The 18,456-nt window shown below is 41.2% G+C and overlaps 1 protein-coding gene across 2 annotated transcripts in view; it reads left to right on the forward strand.

Annotated features, from left to right (window-relative positions):
- The window catches only part of sh3gl3a (SH3-domain GRB2-like 3a), a 30,189-nt gene that overhangs the window by 6,324 nt on the left and 5,409 nt on the right, over positions 1-18,456 (forward strand). The window contains exons 2-10 of one of the 2 annotated variants that reach the window (XM_068578569.1): positions 8,848-8,916; positions 9,344-9,416; positions 9,546-9,689; positions 10,821-10,954; positions 11,245-11,403; positions 12,475-12,578; positions 16,343-16,455; positions 16,571-16,603; positions 17,155-17,220. In XM_068578569.1, the coding sequence (XP_068434670.1) occupies positions 8,848-8,916; positions 9,344-9,416; positions 9,546-9,689; positions 10,821-10,954; positions 11,245-11,403; positions 12,475-12,578; positions 16,343-16,455; positions 16,571-16,603; positions 17,155-17,220 (895 nt within the window). The remainder of the gene's footprint in view (positions 1-8,847; positions 8,917-9,343; positions 9,417-9,545; positions 9,690-10,820; positions 10,955-11,244; positions 11,404-12,474; positions 12,579-16,342; positions 16,456-16,570; positions 16,604-17,154; positions 17,221-18,456) is intronic. The other variant, XM_068578579.1, reaches the window with a different exon arrangement.

An 18,456-nucleotide genomic window follows, 5' to 3' on the forward strand; every position in this document is an offset into this window, starting at 1 on the left:
ATTCGCGCCGCGTTTGGTGTGAACACCCTTTTATTGTCAAGCGAGTAAACTGACATGGTGTGAACACAGCATTAAGAACAGCCCGTTGGTCGCGGAGCGAACTCGGATCGACACGCGAGTTGTCGACGCGCGCGAGTTGAAAAAACGCGTGAGTCATAGTTGCGTCAGCCAATCAGCGGTGAGATGTTCCGCTCGTCACCGCCGTTCCGCCAGTGCTGAATCAAACTGCTGCCGGTCACCCAGAAGAAGAGCTGATAGCTGTGTCATTCATGTTGCACGGTATACCGATACTACAAAAGCACCGCGCTACCCGTACGTAAAAACGATACGATTTTGCATATTTTAAGTATCGGTACTTTCTCAAAATAGCGCTTCCTTAAAACTGCTCCGCTCTCTCTCTCATACTGCATGCAGAGAGTGCATGGAGACGGAGCTCAGGGGGGCGGGGCTTAAGGCTCCGACACTACGGAGCAGAGCAGCAGCGGCAGCTAGTATATTCTCAGGTGCAGACCCACGCTGTAACCGGTGCCACTTAGGACCGGCCGGTCTTAGCCACATGTTCTGGGATTGTCCTGTATTTGCGCCGTTCTGGAAGGGGGTCTTTGATACTCTCTCAACCGTCACTTTTACCAATATCTGTCCCTCACCATTAGTTGCCCTGTTTGGTGTCGTACCTTCTGGAAACTCACTTCCATCTTACTTCTTTGAACTTGTGGCCTTTCTGTCACTTTTGGCGAGGCGTATTATCTTGCAAAATTGGAAGGACTCCCACCCGTCCTCCGACTCTCTATGGCTTAGAGATGCCCTTTGTTTTATGACGTTAGAAAAAATTAAGTACTCTTTACGAGGCACCTCTACTAAGTTCTGTAAGGTCTGGAAACCCTTCTTAGAGCACGTCAGGTCTACCCAACGAGATAACGGCACCATTGATTGATTTGCCCCAACAGCGCACCACTGCCCTGCTTCAACCAGCCTTATTAGTAGCACATATGAGCAGCATGCAGCACAATATATATATATATATATATATATATATATATATATAAATAGTATTTTTTATTTTTTGTGTGTGTATTATTTATTGTTTTGTTATGTATGTTTTTTTTTAAATTTCTTTTTTTAATATTTTTTTTTTTGTTTCCTTATTTATTTTCTTTACATTACTCAATTAATGCAAGTGGATATGCATGCATGTGTGTGAGTGGATGTCAGCGAGAGTTGAAGGTCAGATAAGGTGGGACAGTAAGAATAAGCATTAGCTTCTACAATATTATCTGCCACTGCAAGCATTTAACAGCCAGTTGTTGATGTTGGGTTTAGGTCGCTTTCATAATTTTGTTTTTTCTTTTCGTAGTTTTTTCTTTTCGTAGCAACTTCTGTCTGTCTGATATTATCCTTTCACTCCTTATTTATGAGGTCTATTGTACATTAAGTCTTTTTTGTAACTTCTATAAATAAATCAAATATTAAAAAAAATAAGAACGATTCTGAGAAACACCTCTATCTTAGCGCCATTTCTTCGCCAAACCCTTCTTAAGAGCCTTCTTAAGTCCTTAAGAACGATTGAGTCTGGGAAAACGCGGCCACTTTTGTTAGAGATTCAGGTTAGTTCTGCTAGTAAATGAGGAGCGGCTTACGGAGATCTGGTTAACCCACTGAACTCAGCCCCATTGTGATATTTCAGAAAACTGATAGGATCCCAAACAGCTCCCTCTCGAGGCATAAAGGCTTGATACAACTTTTTTTTTTTTTAACACATTAAGTAGTAGTCCTCAACACCTTAAAGTTAAAGTTATTTGTGTGCTACAACACAAATACAAAATAAAATGTTTCTTCCATTAATTCCACTAAATCCTTCACTGTGGCATTTTTTTTGAATGACCAAAAGAGAAACTTAAGTAGGAAACGTATGAAAGTCGGATACAATTGGTGTCATGCTTTCTTGTTCACAAGCTGTGACTATGATTTTGTGTTCCACCAATGCCATGTGACCTGGGTGAAGGAATAATAATTAAGTTAGATCTGTACAGTGCTCGTCAGCTGACGCCGCTGCTGATGGTAACGGACAAGCGTGTCCCTGCTCTGGACAGGCCTCTAATGAGCCATTTACCTGGAATGGCAGGTTTAACCCAGGCATGACAAAGGAGGAATAATATGATTATATCATTCAACCTTGTCTGATGCATTTTCTTTTCCTCAGAAAAGATTAATTTACTTGTACGTCGTCTGGTTATTAGTGACTCGCTGATTTATCAGGAGATCATTCTCCTTCGAGGACCGACGGCGCAGTGATGTACGACATTGTAGGTTTGGGGTTCCATACGTCTGCATCTGTCTTAGGCCGTGGTTCTGTTCAACGCCACGTTTATGTTCGGCTCCTCCAGGTCAGCTGCATTCAGCTGCGAGAAAAATTCAAATCAGAGAGGGAATTATGACAAGTTTGCCACAAGCTCTAAACAGCTTATAATATATAATTAGAACTACAAATACCACAAAATAATATTTAATCAAGCATTTATTTCCTAATCCTTTTGAGGTGTGTTTTTATGCAGAAATAAACGGTATATGACAATAACCAAGTAAAAAGAAAACATCTAGAATGGATTTTTATTTTCAATTGTCGTCATTTCTGTTAATTTCATTATTTTCCATTCTTGCAAGCGCCATAAAAAAGCTTAACATCAAGACTTGCATTGAAAAGACGAGAAGAACCACGGCCTTCCAGGGAAACAAACAATACAATGCATGCTGCACTGCCTGCTGCCTTTTCCTTCCTGCAGACACGGAAACATGAACACATAAAGAAAGTTCCACCCGCAGGTCAACAACCCCGAATAACCCCTTCAACTATACATAAGGAGCACACTCTGAAAGCTTTGGTTCTATGAGAACCGCACGCACGCACGCACACACTCACAAACAAACAAACAAGCAAACAAAAACATTGAAAATGCTGTTGGGTAGATAACAGCTATACAGTAAATGCTGAATGAATGGCTCCTTTCATTGTGTCATCTAACCAAGGACATATCAAGCTCTTCCACAAGCAGACCTGACTAATGGATAACTTAACTTGCCCATAAAGCCCTTTCATGGACCTTAAGGCCGACATAGACAACACTGTGTGCTGTATGTTGTTGAGCTAGTGGTACAATCAGCTTTCAAGTATAAATCAGTGACGAGCAGCTATCTTTAGTGAGGATTTGCAGCTCTTATTAGATAGGCACGCAGTCAAAACCTCTGTAATATTAGATAAGGGGACTGGAAGGGAAGGAAGTTCATGTCTCTGCTACTTTGTAGCCATTTTCCCCTCAAACAATGGATAGTTAAAGCCTTCACCAGTCGTGTATGATAAAAGGTGTGGCCACCAGCGACAGACCTAAATACACCCAGGTTTTTAGTCTTTTTTGAGCATATTTTTTTACCAATAGTCAAGTTCAATTAAACATACTCGGGTCCTGTCAGATGTCCAAGAGGACGACTTATTTGCTTGATGTGATCTCAACTGGAAAGCTTCAGTTTCCAACTCATTCCAGCCACCACTGAACAAACACAGTTCTGCTCAAAACCGCAAGCAGGTCATAGCTGCTTGTTTCTTAAAATATGACTCTAAATATTTTTGTGTTTTGGACAACTCATACTGGTAAATTCTGAAAAAAGCTGTGTTTGTTTCAATATCCACTGCATCCGCCTCCCTCTCTACTCATTGGCTGAGTTAGTGCTGTTCGGTCCCCTGTGCAACAAATCTCCTTTGGGAGAAAAAAAACCAATATGGTTCAGTTAACAAACACAAACACACAGCAACAATTCCTGTCTACGTGTGTGTAGGCCAGTGATTCACCGCCTCGAGAGACTTTTATATTTTGCTTTTGAAAGGAAACAGCTGTTGAATCCTGTAGGCTGTGGGATTTGACGTTCCCTTCTTTCATTAGCGTTTGTCAGCTGAGGGAAAAGTCTGATCTGCGACGGACTGGCAATGTGTCACAGCACCAAACAGGCAGAGCATCACAATGTTTTTCACTCTTCACTTGGCCACAGTGGTGGCTGGTGACATTTTTTTTAGGGGCTGGGGGGGCGCAGTTGGGCGGTGCAGTTTAAATAGCACTCCACTATGAGAAGAAAAGAGATTTTGAGTAGAACATTCTAAAAAACAAAGCTTCATTTCAAGAAAAACAGTGCTCAACACCAACTATCAACAAACTGTAACTTTGGGCATGTGAGGTTCAGAGCAGAATGGTTTATTGAGAAACATTGTGTTGGGTTTCAGAGGTTTACAGAATAAAAGAGGTGCCTACACCCTCACATGAAAGAGGTTTAGAGCAAAATAGATTCAGAAAGAGATACATCATATTTTGCATTAGGTGTTTAATCGAGTAGGCCCCACGACTTGTAGCATTCAAACTGCTGGCCCTGCAGTAAGGTGGCACTGATGAGGTGGTCTTTGAAGGCAAAGCGTTCCCTGGTGTGTCCAAGTATGGTGTCACAAACCTACAGATGAATATAGAGCATATTCACCCACGGGACTCCTACCCATAACAACAAGCGTTGGCGGCCATGTTGGGGTCCATTCACGGCATTGTTTTGCTGTGTTTTATGCTGCTCTTCTTAAGAAATGAAGATCATATCCTGAAGGAGACACAATTTCAGTTCAAAACCGTGTGTCTTCTGATTATGGTACTGTGTAGTAATGTGTTGTTCGTGAACGATTCGTTCATTTTTAACAAATCCTTACAAGGACTCAAGAGTAATGAGTCTTCTCAAAAAAAGATTTGCTCATGTTCTCGTGGCGCGCTCAGCCAAGGAAACAGAAATGATTCGTTGAATGCAGGTCACATGAAAAAAGATCCAAAGACTCATACAAAGATCGGGTCGGGAAATGAACGAATCATTTCTGTTTCCTACTACTGAGCCTATGCAGGTCACGTGGGAAAAGGATCCAAAGACCCGTATACGGCAGATGAACGGAAGCGGAGGTAAACACCTGACCGTGTCTTTGGATCAATGATTCGTTCCTCTGCCAACCGTGTCTTTGGATCAATGATTCGTTCTTCTGCCGGAGACTCATATCCGGCAGAAGAACGATGCTTTCTGTTGCCTCTTCTGAGCCTCTTCTGAGCCTATGCAGGTAAATTGTCTCTTTGTAGGATTAACCTTTTTTTTTTTTTTTTTTTTTTTGTTATAATTTGGTTTTGGTATAATTTGGTGCAGGTAACTGCATAGGCTCAGAAGAGGAAACAGAAAGGATTTGTTTACCTTGCATTTTTTGTACTTTACTTACAGTTCAGCGTAATTGTTTGCTGTGATAATTAAATGCTGGTGTGATAATAAATGACCCTTTTCAAATAATCTAAACTGTCACGATACATTATTTTAATGCAGGAATTTTATTTACTAGTACTGTGTCTTGTTGTTAGATGTGGGACTAACGATTCAGAATATGGGTTTATCACACTCAATAAGACAGGCTTGTACTTCGACTTGTCCAGCTTCTCAAATAATACATCTACTTCGGCTTCACTTGGCGTCTGAGCGTGAGGATTGTTCTCATGTGTTTCTGTTGATACATCGGGTTGTGGGGAAGTTTCCATTGACACACTGTCGTCAATAATCACCTTTGGCTTTTTCGCCGAGCGAAAATCAATGTCTTTCACTTGCGCAAAAGGAACTGTGGATGGAAACTTGGGAGGAAGATATGAACATGGCATCTCCGTCGGGGCGATGTCTGCCTTTACTCTGTGATTTATTTTAAGGTAAAATAAAACACTGGCTACATGGCAACAGCACTCAGCAAGGCCAGCTAAACAGTCACTGCTAGTCCTCCTGAATGAACGCTGGAAGCGGCTTAATCCAGACACTCGTCCTGGAGTCAGAGCTGTGTGCAACTATTGATAATATTATGAACCCAGACACAGGGCGTTGGATTTTCCGTTTGTTGGACTTCCTCAACAAGTATAAAGCAGAGCGAGTGGTTATTTCAATGGTGAATGGCAGTGCTGGAAGCGGCGTCATCCAGACGCAGTTCCTGGAGGAGCCGGCGCTGTGTGCATCTACGGATAATATTATGAACCTAGACACGGGGCGTCTGATGTTCCGACATTTGTGGTATTTTCACAACAATTATAACGTAGAAATAGGTTAATGTCCCATGGTCGATAGCGGAAATGAAAACTGTTTTACAGGAACGTGACCGGCTAAGTACTGGAAACTAGGGGTAACTGGGCTCAAGCCGCGCCGCCTTTCCCGCCGTAACTAGTTGTGAAAAAGCAAAAAGCGAGTTAACCACATAAAGTGTCGGGCGAGTAAAATCAGGCGAAAAAGCGTTGCGAATATTTCCAACGCTTATGGTGTCAACACGGCATAAGCCTGCAGACTTTTGTGCGCCTTGAAACGCGAAAAACGGCGAGAAATTGTCCCATTCACTTGCATGGGGTTTCGCCGTGAAGAGAGCAAAAAAAAAACACTCATCTTTGTGCCCATAGTGACTCGGCATAATAGAAGGTAGAAAAATTAATTAAAGTTTAAAACTTTGACAAAAGGCTGGAGTTTATTTGCCTAGTTGGACATTTTTTGATAGCTAGCACAGTGTTCATGTAATTATTGGTCAAGTTTAGGAAAAATGTTCGGACAATTTCAGAGTTTATGGGTTTATGGTAATGGGTGTGTATGGCACGGAATCTTCATGGCTCGAGTGGAGCACCAATTGACACAGTGAGAGGGAGCCCAGTAACTGGTAAAAAAAATTAAACATATTTTGTCTTTACTCCCACAATGTTCACTCTTCAAACACCACTGTTGAATAGAAACACAGGAAATCTTGAGCTTGTGGTACACATGTGTCGTGGAATCCAACAAACACATACTTTTTTGTCAGCAAGCCTGAATGCAACATCAAGTCCAACCAACTGCTCCCTTGAACTCCATGTTAAATCTGACCAGATTTTTTTTCAAAAAGTGGTCAGTTTCTAAACTGAAGTTACGCTCACATTTCTAAATCAAACTAATATTTAAGTTACCAAAACATTTACAGAAGTCTTTATTTAACCTACAGCTGCTTTACTGAACTGCTCCTGACATAAGCTTTGTTTCTTGTGTGAGAAGGGCTGAAAAAGATAATTGTCATTTGAAAGGCTTCAAATAACAAAATAATCACAGCCGGCTTCAGATTCCGATACGTACATCTATGGCCTTAAATGCCAAACCACTTCTTCAGGTTTGTCTTCTTCTCCCTCTCTGATTCATGGGACACATCCGTTGGCAATTTTCTTCAACAACAGAATGAGCTGTCCTTTATACAAAATATGTATGAATATACAGAATCAAATCGCAGTCTGCTAACCATGAGGCTGCAAGGCAGTAGAGTTGATTTGTGGAAGACCAAAAGTAGGTTGTTTCTCCAATTTTAGGTAATCTTTGTAATGCAAACATTCATAAAAAAAAGTAAAACACATAATATTTACAATAACTTTTGGACTTTGGAGAGAGATCATTTTTCAGTTTTTCAAACATGAATTGACTGCATTCAGAGGCTTCTTCCTAAACAGCTGCCTGCCCTAAATCTTTTAGAATTAGTCCACTATTTGTACTCTCAGAATTGTAATCCTCTATAAAACTACCAGAGGAATGGTGTCAAAGTTCCATTCCTCTGTTTGACAACTGTGCAAGGACAACAGTATTACTGCTGTGAGGGGAAGTGTTGATGGTGGATGTAGTCATATTAGATAATACCAGTTTATTAACCGAAGCAATCATTTAGTGAAAGCATTAAACTCAGTCGCACTAATTAGCATTCACTTTTTCAAAGAGAAAACTGATGAATGACCGGGTCTCCCTTTTTAAATAGTACATTACTTATGAAAGGTTGGATAAGGTCAAACACACTTAAATTAAGAAATAATGTTCATGCCCATCAATTACTATTTGTAGTCAACGGTGGATTTATTTGTTCTTGAAAATCAGTCAAATACATTTTACTGAATAATTATTATCTCAGGTATTTCTTCTGTTACGGTGACATAAAAACTTCTGATAAACTGAGTGTGTTACGACTGGACAACCACAGGGAAGAACAGGATTCTAAAGGACCTGTTTTGTTTTTTTTTGCTGTCTCTATCTTGGATTACGGCTATTGTCGTGTTGTTATGTTTTTGTAATGAGTGAACCGAAGTTATCAGTTCCAGCGCCCCCGCCACCCTAAAAATAGGATAGGAATGTGTGCAACTGTGCCTCAGTAGTGAGCAGGGTCATCAATCAATTAGAGGATTGGCGGTTCAATCCCCGGCTCCATGTTGATGTGTCCTTGAGCAAGAAAATGTTCTTGTAGCCTCGCCTACAGTTTATGAATGGTTGATAATCCTGATGTGGCATCTTCATGGTAGCTCCTCTTATCAGATGTCATGTAGTGTTGAAGCGCTTTGAGTGGTTGGAGGACTAGAAAAGCGCTATACAGATAGTACAGATCCATTTACCAGTTTGGATAATATAATGAACAGAAATTACCATATATGGAGGAGTGACGTAAAGACACTGTATACAGTGGTAGTGGCAGCGACCTGTCGATCACCTTGCAGCACTGCCCTAAAGCATACCCTGCTTTTGACTTTAATTGGTCTATCATTTACTCAATGAACATCATAAACATAAAATGTTTTCAATGGTGATTAGAGACACAGGGGCAGGGCAGACAAACACAGTGGTGGGGAAAAAACACACAATGTATATGTGTGGATCACACCTACGTTGGCCAAGAAGTGCATGCTGGGTCTCACGGTGGATCCTCCTGCAGTGACTTCAACTCTCCTCCTGTCCTTTTGTATTCCTCAGTGTTCTCTCTCTGCTCCCTTTGTGCAGCTACTCAGTGAAAAGATCAGCGGGGCCGAGGGGACTAAACTAGATGAAGACTTCATGGAGATGGAAAGAGTGAGTTCAGTAAGGTGTACTGATCGATATAAACCTTTACAAGCCATCTGCAAGCAGGCACCCCAAACAGGGAAAGGGAAGGTGCAGCTAGCCTGTAAATAGCCAAGCTGTCCATGTAAGAAAGATCCAAATGTCAATTAAATGGTTGTTAAGGGAAAAAATGGATATGATAATCATCTGCTTATAGGTAACAATTTGAATTGGACACTGTTTAAGCTGTGTCCACATAATGAAACATAATTTAATGATGAAAAATGGCTTATTCATTGACATGTATTGATGTTCATTGAGTATTTTCAAATAGTCTGAGTAATTTAAAGATGATTTTACTGGGTTGAATCACAAACTAATATTTCAAATGCTGCGTAGTACCAGAACATATTTACACGTAAATTAATCAAAATATTTTTTGTCCTGCTCCTTTTAGAAAATTGAGGTGACCAACAAGTCTGTGTTTGATCTCTTGTCCAAAACAACAGAATACCTCCAGCCTAACCCAGGTAAAATAAAACTAAAAGCTGTATCATATGATATTTTGGTAAAGAATGTACAGTTACTGTATCTGCCCCTACAACATCATCTTGCTCAATGAATCCTGTGTGTGGTATATTTGTTGTTTCCCTTCACAGCCTCGCGAGCCAAACTGAACATGCTGAACACCGTATCTAAGATCCGAGGGCAGGTGAAGACCACTGGCTACCCTCAGACTGAAGGCCTGCTGGGAGACTGCATGCTGCGCTACGGCCATGAACTGGGAGAGGACTCTGTGTTCGGTACCGATTATCATATTCCAAAAGCTCTTAGATAGTGGACAGGGCTGCAGAGAGGTAAATGGGTTTTTCATTTAGCACTAGCATACAATAAATTACTGCTGTTTGACAGCTGCACAGCTGAGGAGCAATGACACACTCCTCCTGGAGTTCACATTTGTAACATCAGCAGAACAATGAAACTGTCAATACAGGATTCAAAGGTGCTGAAATAGAAATGCATTACATTTTTATTACATTTTATTTGTATAGCCCAATATAACTATTCACATTCACAATTTGCCTAAGAGGGTTTTACGATCTGTACGACATCCTCCGTCCTCGGTCCCTATCACTGGATCAGGAAAATGGTGCTGAGGAAGAGAAGGAGAAAGGAGCTCAGTGGATCCTAGGAAGTCCTCCTGCAGTCTAGGCCTAAAGCAGCTTAACTAACAATAACCCTGAGCCAGCCCTAACTAGAAGTGTAATACTAAATGAGACAGAAAGTGGAAGTTCGTTTTCACAGGAGACAAGCAAGCTTGATCGCTGAAGGCTCCGCCTCCCATCCCACATTATTACACTGTAACACATATTTATAAATTTATATATAATTAGCTGTAGTGTTTTTCAGGCTGATTATGAAAAAGTTAATTTATATAATTCAAGGTCAATGGAGTATATACTCAAAACTCGATGGTCCTGGGCTATACAAAATAAACTGAATTGAAATTATTAATGAAAATGGCTGACTGCCTATTGGTCTGTTCTTCGTTAAGAAGCTATATCCTGCCCCTCACATCATTCTCTAGGAAGTTGAACATGCTCCTCTCTGCCAGCTTTTTGCTCTCGTCAAATTTATCCACAGCCTACCAGATCTCCTCATCTGGGATTTTCCCCTGACGCTTCCTCTTATAGTCGAAGTCCAAGCTCAATAGAGTAAATACTGTGTCAATAAAGTATATACTCTATTTCCTCCCTTCTCATGTGTACATTTCATCACATTTTAGTGTGAAACATAATTGTTTTCTGATCTGCTTCTGTTTTCCTTTGAAAACAGACAGACTTCATGTCTTCAAAAGAGTTCTGTGTTTTTGCGTCCCAATGAAAAGACCACAGGTGAATTAGGAAGATGTGCTCTGTCTCTCTGTCCTGTAGGCTGTGCTCTGGTGGATATGGGCGAGGCCATGAGGCAGATGGCAGATGTGAAGGACTCCTTGGACATAGGTGTGAAACAAAACTTCATTGATCCCCTGCAAAATCTACAGGACAAGGACCTGAAAGAGATCACGGTACAACTTGTTTGTGTTATCACAGGCGGGGCTCTGTCTGCTGCTGTTTCCTTAATTTGTCTTTACACTAATTTAGTTCAACCTTTGAGATCTTTTTACCTTCTGATATAGCCAGTAATATTCCTGCACTCCCAGGTGTAAGTTCTGAAACTGAGACTGAAATGGTGACTAAAACTAAGAGTTAGTTTGAACAGCACCAAACAAGTTAGTTGTGAAAGAACACATTTCCAACTAACTTTTCACCTTCACGATGTTCACGATGTGTTGTATGTTCCTCTTTGTGCTTGCAGCACCACCTGAAGAAGCTGGAGGGTCGCCGCTTGGACTTTGACTACAAGAGGAAGCGTCAGGGGAAAATCCCAGATGAGGAGATCCGTCCGGCCGTGGAGAAGTTTGACGAAAGCAAAGAGCTGGCGGAGAGGAGCATGTTCAACTTCCTAGAGAATGATGTGAGTGGCAGGATATAACTTCTCAATGAAGAACACAACAATAGGCAGTCAGACATTTTCATTTATAATTTCAATTCAGCTCATTTTGCATAGTCCAGAATCACAAATTACAAATTTGTTGGCTCCTTTTGTGACTGGCGTGACTCTGCATGCTTCTTCAGCACCACGAACAGCCGCAAGCATTGGTTTTCTAATATTGGGGCGGCTGTAGCTCAAGGGGATGAGTGGTTATTCTGAAACCACAAGCTAGCCGGTTCGTTCCCGAGCATGTCAAAATGTCCTTGAGCAAGAAGCTGAACCCCCAGTTGCTCCCTGGGCACCTCACAGGCCAGCACACTGCTCCTTAATTAAGTATGGGTTAAATGCAGAGAATAATTTCCCCAAAGGGAATAATATAGGATACTTTATTCTTATTATAATGTAGTAACATTCAGTGTAAAGTCAGATACTAAGGGCGAATTATACTCCTGCAACTACAACTGCGGCTGGCCATGCAGTTGGATCGACGGACTCGTTTTAGTTTATTTCCTGTGCCTTTTCCATACGCCAGAACAGCAGGTGGCGCAACGGCCGTAGAGTTCACCTGCACACTGACATTCACCGATATCTCCCTCCAGGAATTCACTGCTATCTGCGTGTCCTTATACTCCGTCAGACGGGTTATGTAAATGCTCATGTTTGCGGACCTCTTCAGCCAAGCGTTCTTGAACGGGATCCATTGTTCGTGTTCCTGCTACGGCTTTTAAAAACAGCTGTATTATGCTATGAAACCGGAAATGCGAGACTCAGAAAGGATATGGTTAGCAGACCAATTACAACCTTGCGGGCTGCGAACGGCTCGCGTAACTTTGACGGATAGTCAGAAATTTTGGGTGACACACGCAAGCATGCAAAATGGCTGATTTGACTACGCAAGGGGATCCATGCATGTCTTGCGTGTTTGCGTCTCTGCGTAAAACCCGAGTATAAATCAGCAGTGTGTGTGTGTGTGTGTGTGTGTGTGTGTGTGTGTGTGTGTGTGTGTGTGTGTGTGTGTGTGTGTGTGTGTGTGTGTATTCTTGTGGCCAATAGGTGGAACAGGTGAGCCAGCTACTGTCGCTGATCAAGGCAGCCGCAGAGTACCACCGGCAGTCGTGTGAAATCCTGCAGGAGCTCAGTGGAAAGCTGCAGCAGAGGTGAGGAAAAGCTTCACTTTGCCATCAGTGATTAGTTTGCAGACTTCGTCCCCTGTGGGACAATGAAACTATCACTCTGGTTCTGCTGGTTGAAAAGTAGTTTCACTCAGAGTGGTTGTGAGAGTGAAAGCATGAATGCCAGCGATGAGAGCCGCCCAATGTGGAGACAGCACGTCTGTGAGTACAAATGGAATTTATTTTCCTAAAACCTTTCGACAATACCTTAATTAATGAAGTAGTAAAAACTACTACCTGAGAGTCTGCTCTGGTGGTTGAAGTGGCTTCGTAGGTCAGTCCACGTCGTCAACAGGAGTGTCCCCTCTTCTTTTTTCTTCCCGTGACCTCCCTCCATGCTCGTGGTGGTGCTGTGTGGCTTCGTGGGTCGGGTGTATACTGTCCACACATGTATGAACGTGCCATGTATTGAGTGTGTCGGTCTGTGTTAGTAACTCCAGGGAAACTTTTTCCCCCAAGTCCGCCTGTGATGTGGACTATATGGCAGTTATTGAACGCCTAGGTCTGAAACTGTCTGTTTGTGATTAAATACGACTGCAAAAGTTTAAAAAAATTAGGGCTGGCCAAGTTAACGTGTTAATATCGCGTTAACTTTTCAATCGATTAACAGCGTTAATTATTTGATGCGTAAACTGCAGTACATTTATTTTATTTTTTTAATTTGGGGGGCTTTTACTTTGAAGGCTATTTATCTTGGTGCACGCAGGCGCTTCCAGAGATTCACTGGACGATTTGCTGACTTGAGCCTGACGTGAAAGGCACGTATTGTTCTGTAGTTTCTGTTCTCAGCTGCCGCGAGTCGCTCGCCTCACAAAGCTTCACAGACAGTCACTCTATCGGCAGGCTTGTGCCGCAAGCTCAGCGTCTCTGGATTGAACATTAATCGCGCATGCACAAAGCCGCCGCTGATACCTGTTAGCTGTCCTTCACATCTCCACCTCATTCAACCAGACTTCAGTCCACTCGTTCAAGCCAACACAGACTAGACTTTTCTCACAAAGGAAGAAAAACTGAACTGAAAACTGTAAAGCACTTATTGCTTTTGTATAAAGTTGCAGATCTTTAACATGCATCTTTAAGGTAAGCAACAGACTGAACATGAACAAAAGAAGGAGTGGTTTGTCCGTCACAGGCACCCTTACTCCTGAACAGTACCTGTTCAGAAAAAAAAGAAAACAGATTTATAAATTATGTATGTATGTTAACTTGCTGTTGCTCGAGAGTACTGTTATATTGTTCTGATAACATTACTTTAAAATAAAAGAGTGCAATACACTATTTTTAATTTATTATTGAATTTGGCGCACAATGCAATTAATCATGATTAAACGTAGAAAAATCATGCGATTAATCAGTTAATTTTTTTCGACTTCACACAGCCCTAAAAAAAAAGTAAAAAATAGTAACATAATTAGCATTTCACTCACCAAACGCACATAAACCTCTGTGGGAAAGGGTCATCAGTAAGTCCTGAAATTCTAGGTTCGAGGTGAGGCGCTCGCTTCACTGACCAATCACAGCGCACGTTATTGGTCATTATAACAGGCCCTGTGACTAATCCCATGTCCAGGGTCTTTAGAAATCTGTTTTATGTATTTTAACCAGGCTAATCTTACATAGCGAAGGAGAAGTGAAATGTGATTGGATGAAAAATGCTGTTAAACAGGTCCCAAGAAGCCATACGAGAGGCCTAGAGGAACAGAGGAACGGATGAAGACACAGCTGCACAGTGCAAGGCGAAAATAAGCTAATAGGGAAACAGAATTATAATACATGTAGTGTATTTGTGAAAAACAATTATATTATACAAAAGCTATAACATTTTAATTATAATATATATATATATATATATATATATATATATATATATATATATATATATATATATATATATATATATTTAAATCAGTGGCTGGCCGTGAAAATTGTCATTATGCCCGCCAGCTGATCGCGCCCCTCACAACGCATGCGCGCTAGTTAGCTCGCAGGGTGAGATGCCTCCAGTAGGTGTATACTTCTGCAACTCCAACTCCGGCTGGCCACGCAGTCGGATTGATGGACTCATTTTGATTTTTAGTTCCCCTGCATTTTCCATACGCCAGAACAGCAGGTGGCGCAACGACCGTTTAAGAGTCGACCTGCACATCGACGTTCAGCGATATCTCCCTCCAGGAATTCACCTCCATGTGCGTGTCCTTATACTCCGCCAGACGGGTTTTATAAATGCTCATTTTTGTGGACCTCTCAAGCCAAACGTTCTTCAACAAGATCCATTGTTCGTGTTTCTGCTATGGCTTTTAAAAACAGCGATATTATGCTATGAAACCGGAAATGAGAGACTCAGAAAGGATGTGGTTAGCGGACCAATCACAGCCTTCCGGGCTGCGTACGGCTCGCGTAGCTTTGACGGATAGTCAGAAATTTGGGGTGACGCACGCAAGCACGCAAAATGGCCGATTTGACCACGCATGGTCGGCCATGCGTGTCTTGCGTGCTTGCGTCTTTGCGTAAAACCCGAGTATAAATCAGCCTTAACACAGAGTCCACAGGGAATTTAATAGCTCCAGATATAGATTCTCTCTTCTTTTACTGAAACTAAAGCGTTCTTATTTAAGTTAAATAAGTAGAGCCACTTTGACTCGGTGCCCACAGGGTCACCTAAAGTACAGGAGCACTGTGCAGGGAACACACAGCGCCTGGATATACACAGGGATTAAACAGTGACAGCCAGGCCGCTCGCCTTCACTGTTTAACCAAGGTGAGATCTGATTGGATAAAGAGTGTTGAAGCAGCGTTCTAGACCAGCCAGGAGACCGCATGCCATGAGGAACAGACAGGAGACAGGAGCTGCTCTCTGACTACATAAGCTAATAGACAAAAATATTATAATACATGCAGTGTATTTGTGAAAAACAATTACATTATAAAATATATATATATAATTATATATATATATATATATATATATATATATATATATATATATATATATATATATATATATATATATACATATATATATAGAATAAAATATAATAGCTATAACTTTGTGATTTTGTTTAGGCCACCAGAAAAGGTTTAAAAGGCCCGCCACTGATATTAACTTGCTGGTAGTCCAGAGTGCCTGTTATAATGTTCTGATAACATTACTTTAAAATAAAAGCGCGCAATAAACCATGTTTTATTCATTATTGAATTTGGGGCATAATGCAATTAATCAGTTAATTTTTTTCAACTTTGCCCAGCCCGAAAAAAAAAAGTAAAAAACAGTAACATAATTAGCATTTTACTCACCAAACGCACATAGTTTTTACTTCATTATTAAATTTGACGCATAATGCGATTAATTGCAAAAAAAATCATGCATTAAATTTGTTTAACTTTGCCCAGCCCTAATGATATGTATGTATAGTATTGTGTGTTAACACATTGGATCAGGAAAAACTCCCCAAAAAACTGAAAAAAAAACTTTCACGGGCAAAAAAGAAAGAAACCTTCAGGAGAGCAATAGAGGAGGATCCCTTTTCCCCAGATGGACAGAAACAATAGATGTCATGTGTACAGAAACAATAGATGTCATGTGTACAGAATGAACAACGTAACAGAGTTACAGCACTTTACATGACAGAGATGATTCATATAATTGGTAGAAGGCATGATCCAGATAACCATGAATAATTTCAGCAGAAGGAGATAGAGAGGTGGGGCGATCTCAAAAATGATCGGCTCTGCTACCTTCCTTACCCCAGGATATCCACAGCCAGCAGCCGGCCTAAGAGAGAATTTAAACCAAAGTCCATCATGAGCAGCATGGAGACCCTGGACAACAGCCTGTCCTACAGCTCCTTCCTCAAATCTACCGGTACAGCCTTTATCTCACCTTTCTTTTTTACATTATGTCACTTCCTCTGTCAGCCCCATCTTCATTGTTTACGTTGCCTTCAAGTATATACATTTCTTTTTATTATCCCTTCCAGATATCAAGCTCAACCCAGCAGTCAATGGTAAAAGTAGGTATTTATTTATACAGCAATGAGGTGATGATCTGTAAATGCACAGTGTATCCTCCCTGCTTTTTAATGACAAAAATAGTTTGTACCTTTAATCAGTGGTTTGTCCTTATTACTAAAAGTAAAATGCTATATAGCAGCTGTGACTAAAAATTTCAAAAAAATGGAGTGTTGTGCTAATTATTTGTGCTAATTATCAATTAGAACAGTAGTAATGGGTTCATTTCTGTGTTCAGGGTTGGATCTATTACAGCTGTGCTCTTGTGTGGATGTAAGATTCATGTTAACATTTGTTTTACCACCTTTTTAAAGTGGAGTGATGATGTTACAGACCTACTGGCACACATGTCAAAAATGAGTAAAAAGAAGAAGGGTTCAGTGTCTGAAAAATGCTGCTGCTGCCCTCTACTGGTAGAAGTCAGACATAACTAGTGCTCACGTCGTGTGATGTGGACCACTGTAGATTGAATGGATGATTTCTTGAGTGTGTGCATTGTTTTTTGTTGTCTGGTGCTCAACACCATCTACATTTGTCTTCACATCTCACCCAGCTGATCATATAACCTCTGTTCCACTGTCATGGCCTGAGAGCCCCACCATCAACGTCAATATTCACCGTGAGTAACACACACTGACTCCGCATATACACATTCAATCATGACACACAAGCAACTCTTTTGCTAATGAATGAAATGCATAAAAAAGATAAGTTAAAATTGCTTTGTTTCATTGACAAACACACTATGGGTTTCAAGCCCTCAAATGTGTGAGTCTTCGTTTTTCGAAAAATCTGAAGCAATTTCAATTGTATCGTATGGTCTTCAACAGCAGCTGGGGTTTGCTCAGTTGTCATGAAGATGGGAAAACCAATCTAGAAAGGTATTTGATGAAATCTTAACTCAACTTTAGTTTAGTTAATTTTTAGTTTGTGTTTTTAGACATAATTAACAATCTTCAGCAGCAGATGAAGGTCACTTGGGTTGTAATGAAGATGGTATGAGCACTCAGCATTGTCAACTGAGTAAACGCATCCACTCAAGGTCCTCTTACTAGCAACTCATCACAGGTGGACTTTTTTTTCTAGCAATTAAAAGACGTCTTTTAGATATTTTATCAATGACTAATTGGAAAAAAACTTGAATTGAAAAAAAATTGGTTTACTTATTAACAAAATAAATCGCTGTGGTACCAGTACCAAAGACACAGCTACAAGTCAGTGGCTTTAACGTCCTACCTGATGAAAACCTTGGAGAGGCTGGTCCTTGTACACCTTCGCCCCCTGGTGAGCTCATCCCTGGACTCACTTCAGTTTTCCTACCAGTCTGGCATTGCGGTGGAGGACGCCCTCATCTTCCTGCTGCAGAGATGTCTCTCTCTCACCTGGAAAAGGCTGGAAGCACTGTGAGAGTCATGTTTTACCACTTCTCCAGTGCATGGATCCTGAACTACCTCACCAACCGTCCACATTATGTGCAGATACGGGACTGTGAGTCAGATCAGGTGTCCTGCAGCACAGGGGCCCGACAGGGAACCGTTCTGGCCCATTTGTCTTCACCATTTACACCTCGAACTAAAGTTCTATAACTATAACTCTTCAAACTGCCACCTGCAAAAGTTCTCTGACGACTCTGCAATCGTCGGCCTCATCGCCGCCGACGATGACAAAGAATACAAAGAACTCAACTAGGACTTTTCAGGAAGGTGCCAGCAGAACCACCTCCTTATCAACTCTCGCAAGACAAAGGAGCTGGTGGTGGTAAACGCCCTCCTCTGGTATCGGTGAGCATCCACTGACTGGACATTGAGATTGTGAAGTCTTATAAGTATCTGGGTGTTCACTTGAACAACAAACT

The sequence above is a fragment of the Clinocottus analis genome, unplaced genomic scaffold, assembly GCF_023055335.1.
Source record: "Clinocottus analis isolate CAN_PGR_092001 unplaced genomic scaffold, fCliAna1.0.p SCAF_1, whole genome shotgun sequence".
NCBI classification, from domain to species: Eukaryota; Metazoa; Chordata; class Actinopteri; order Perciformes; family Cottidae; genus Clinocottus; species Clinocottus analis.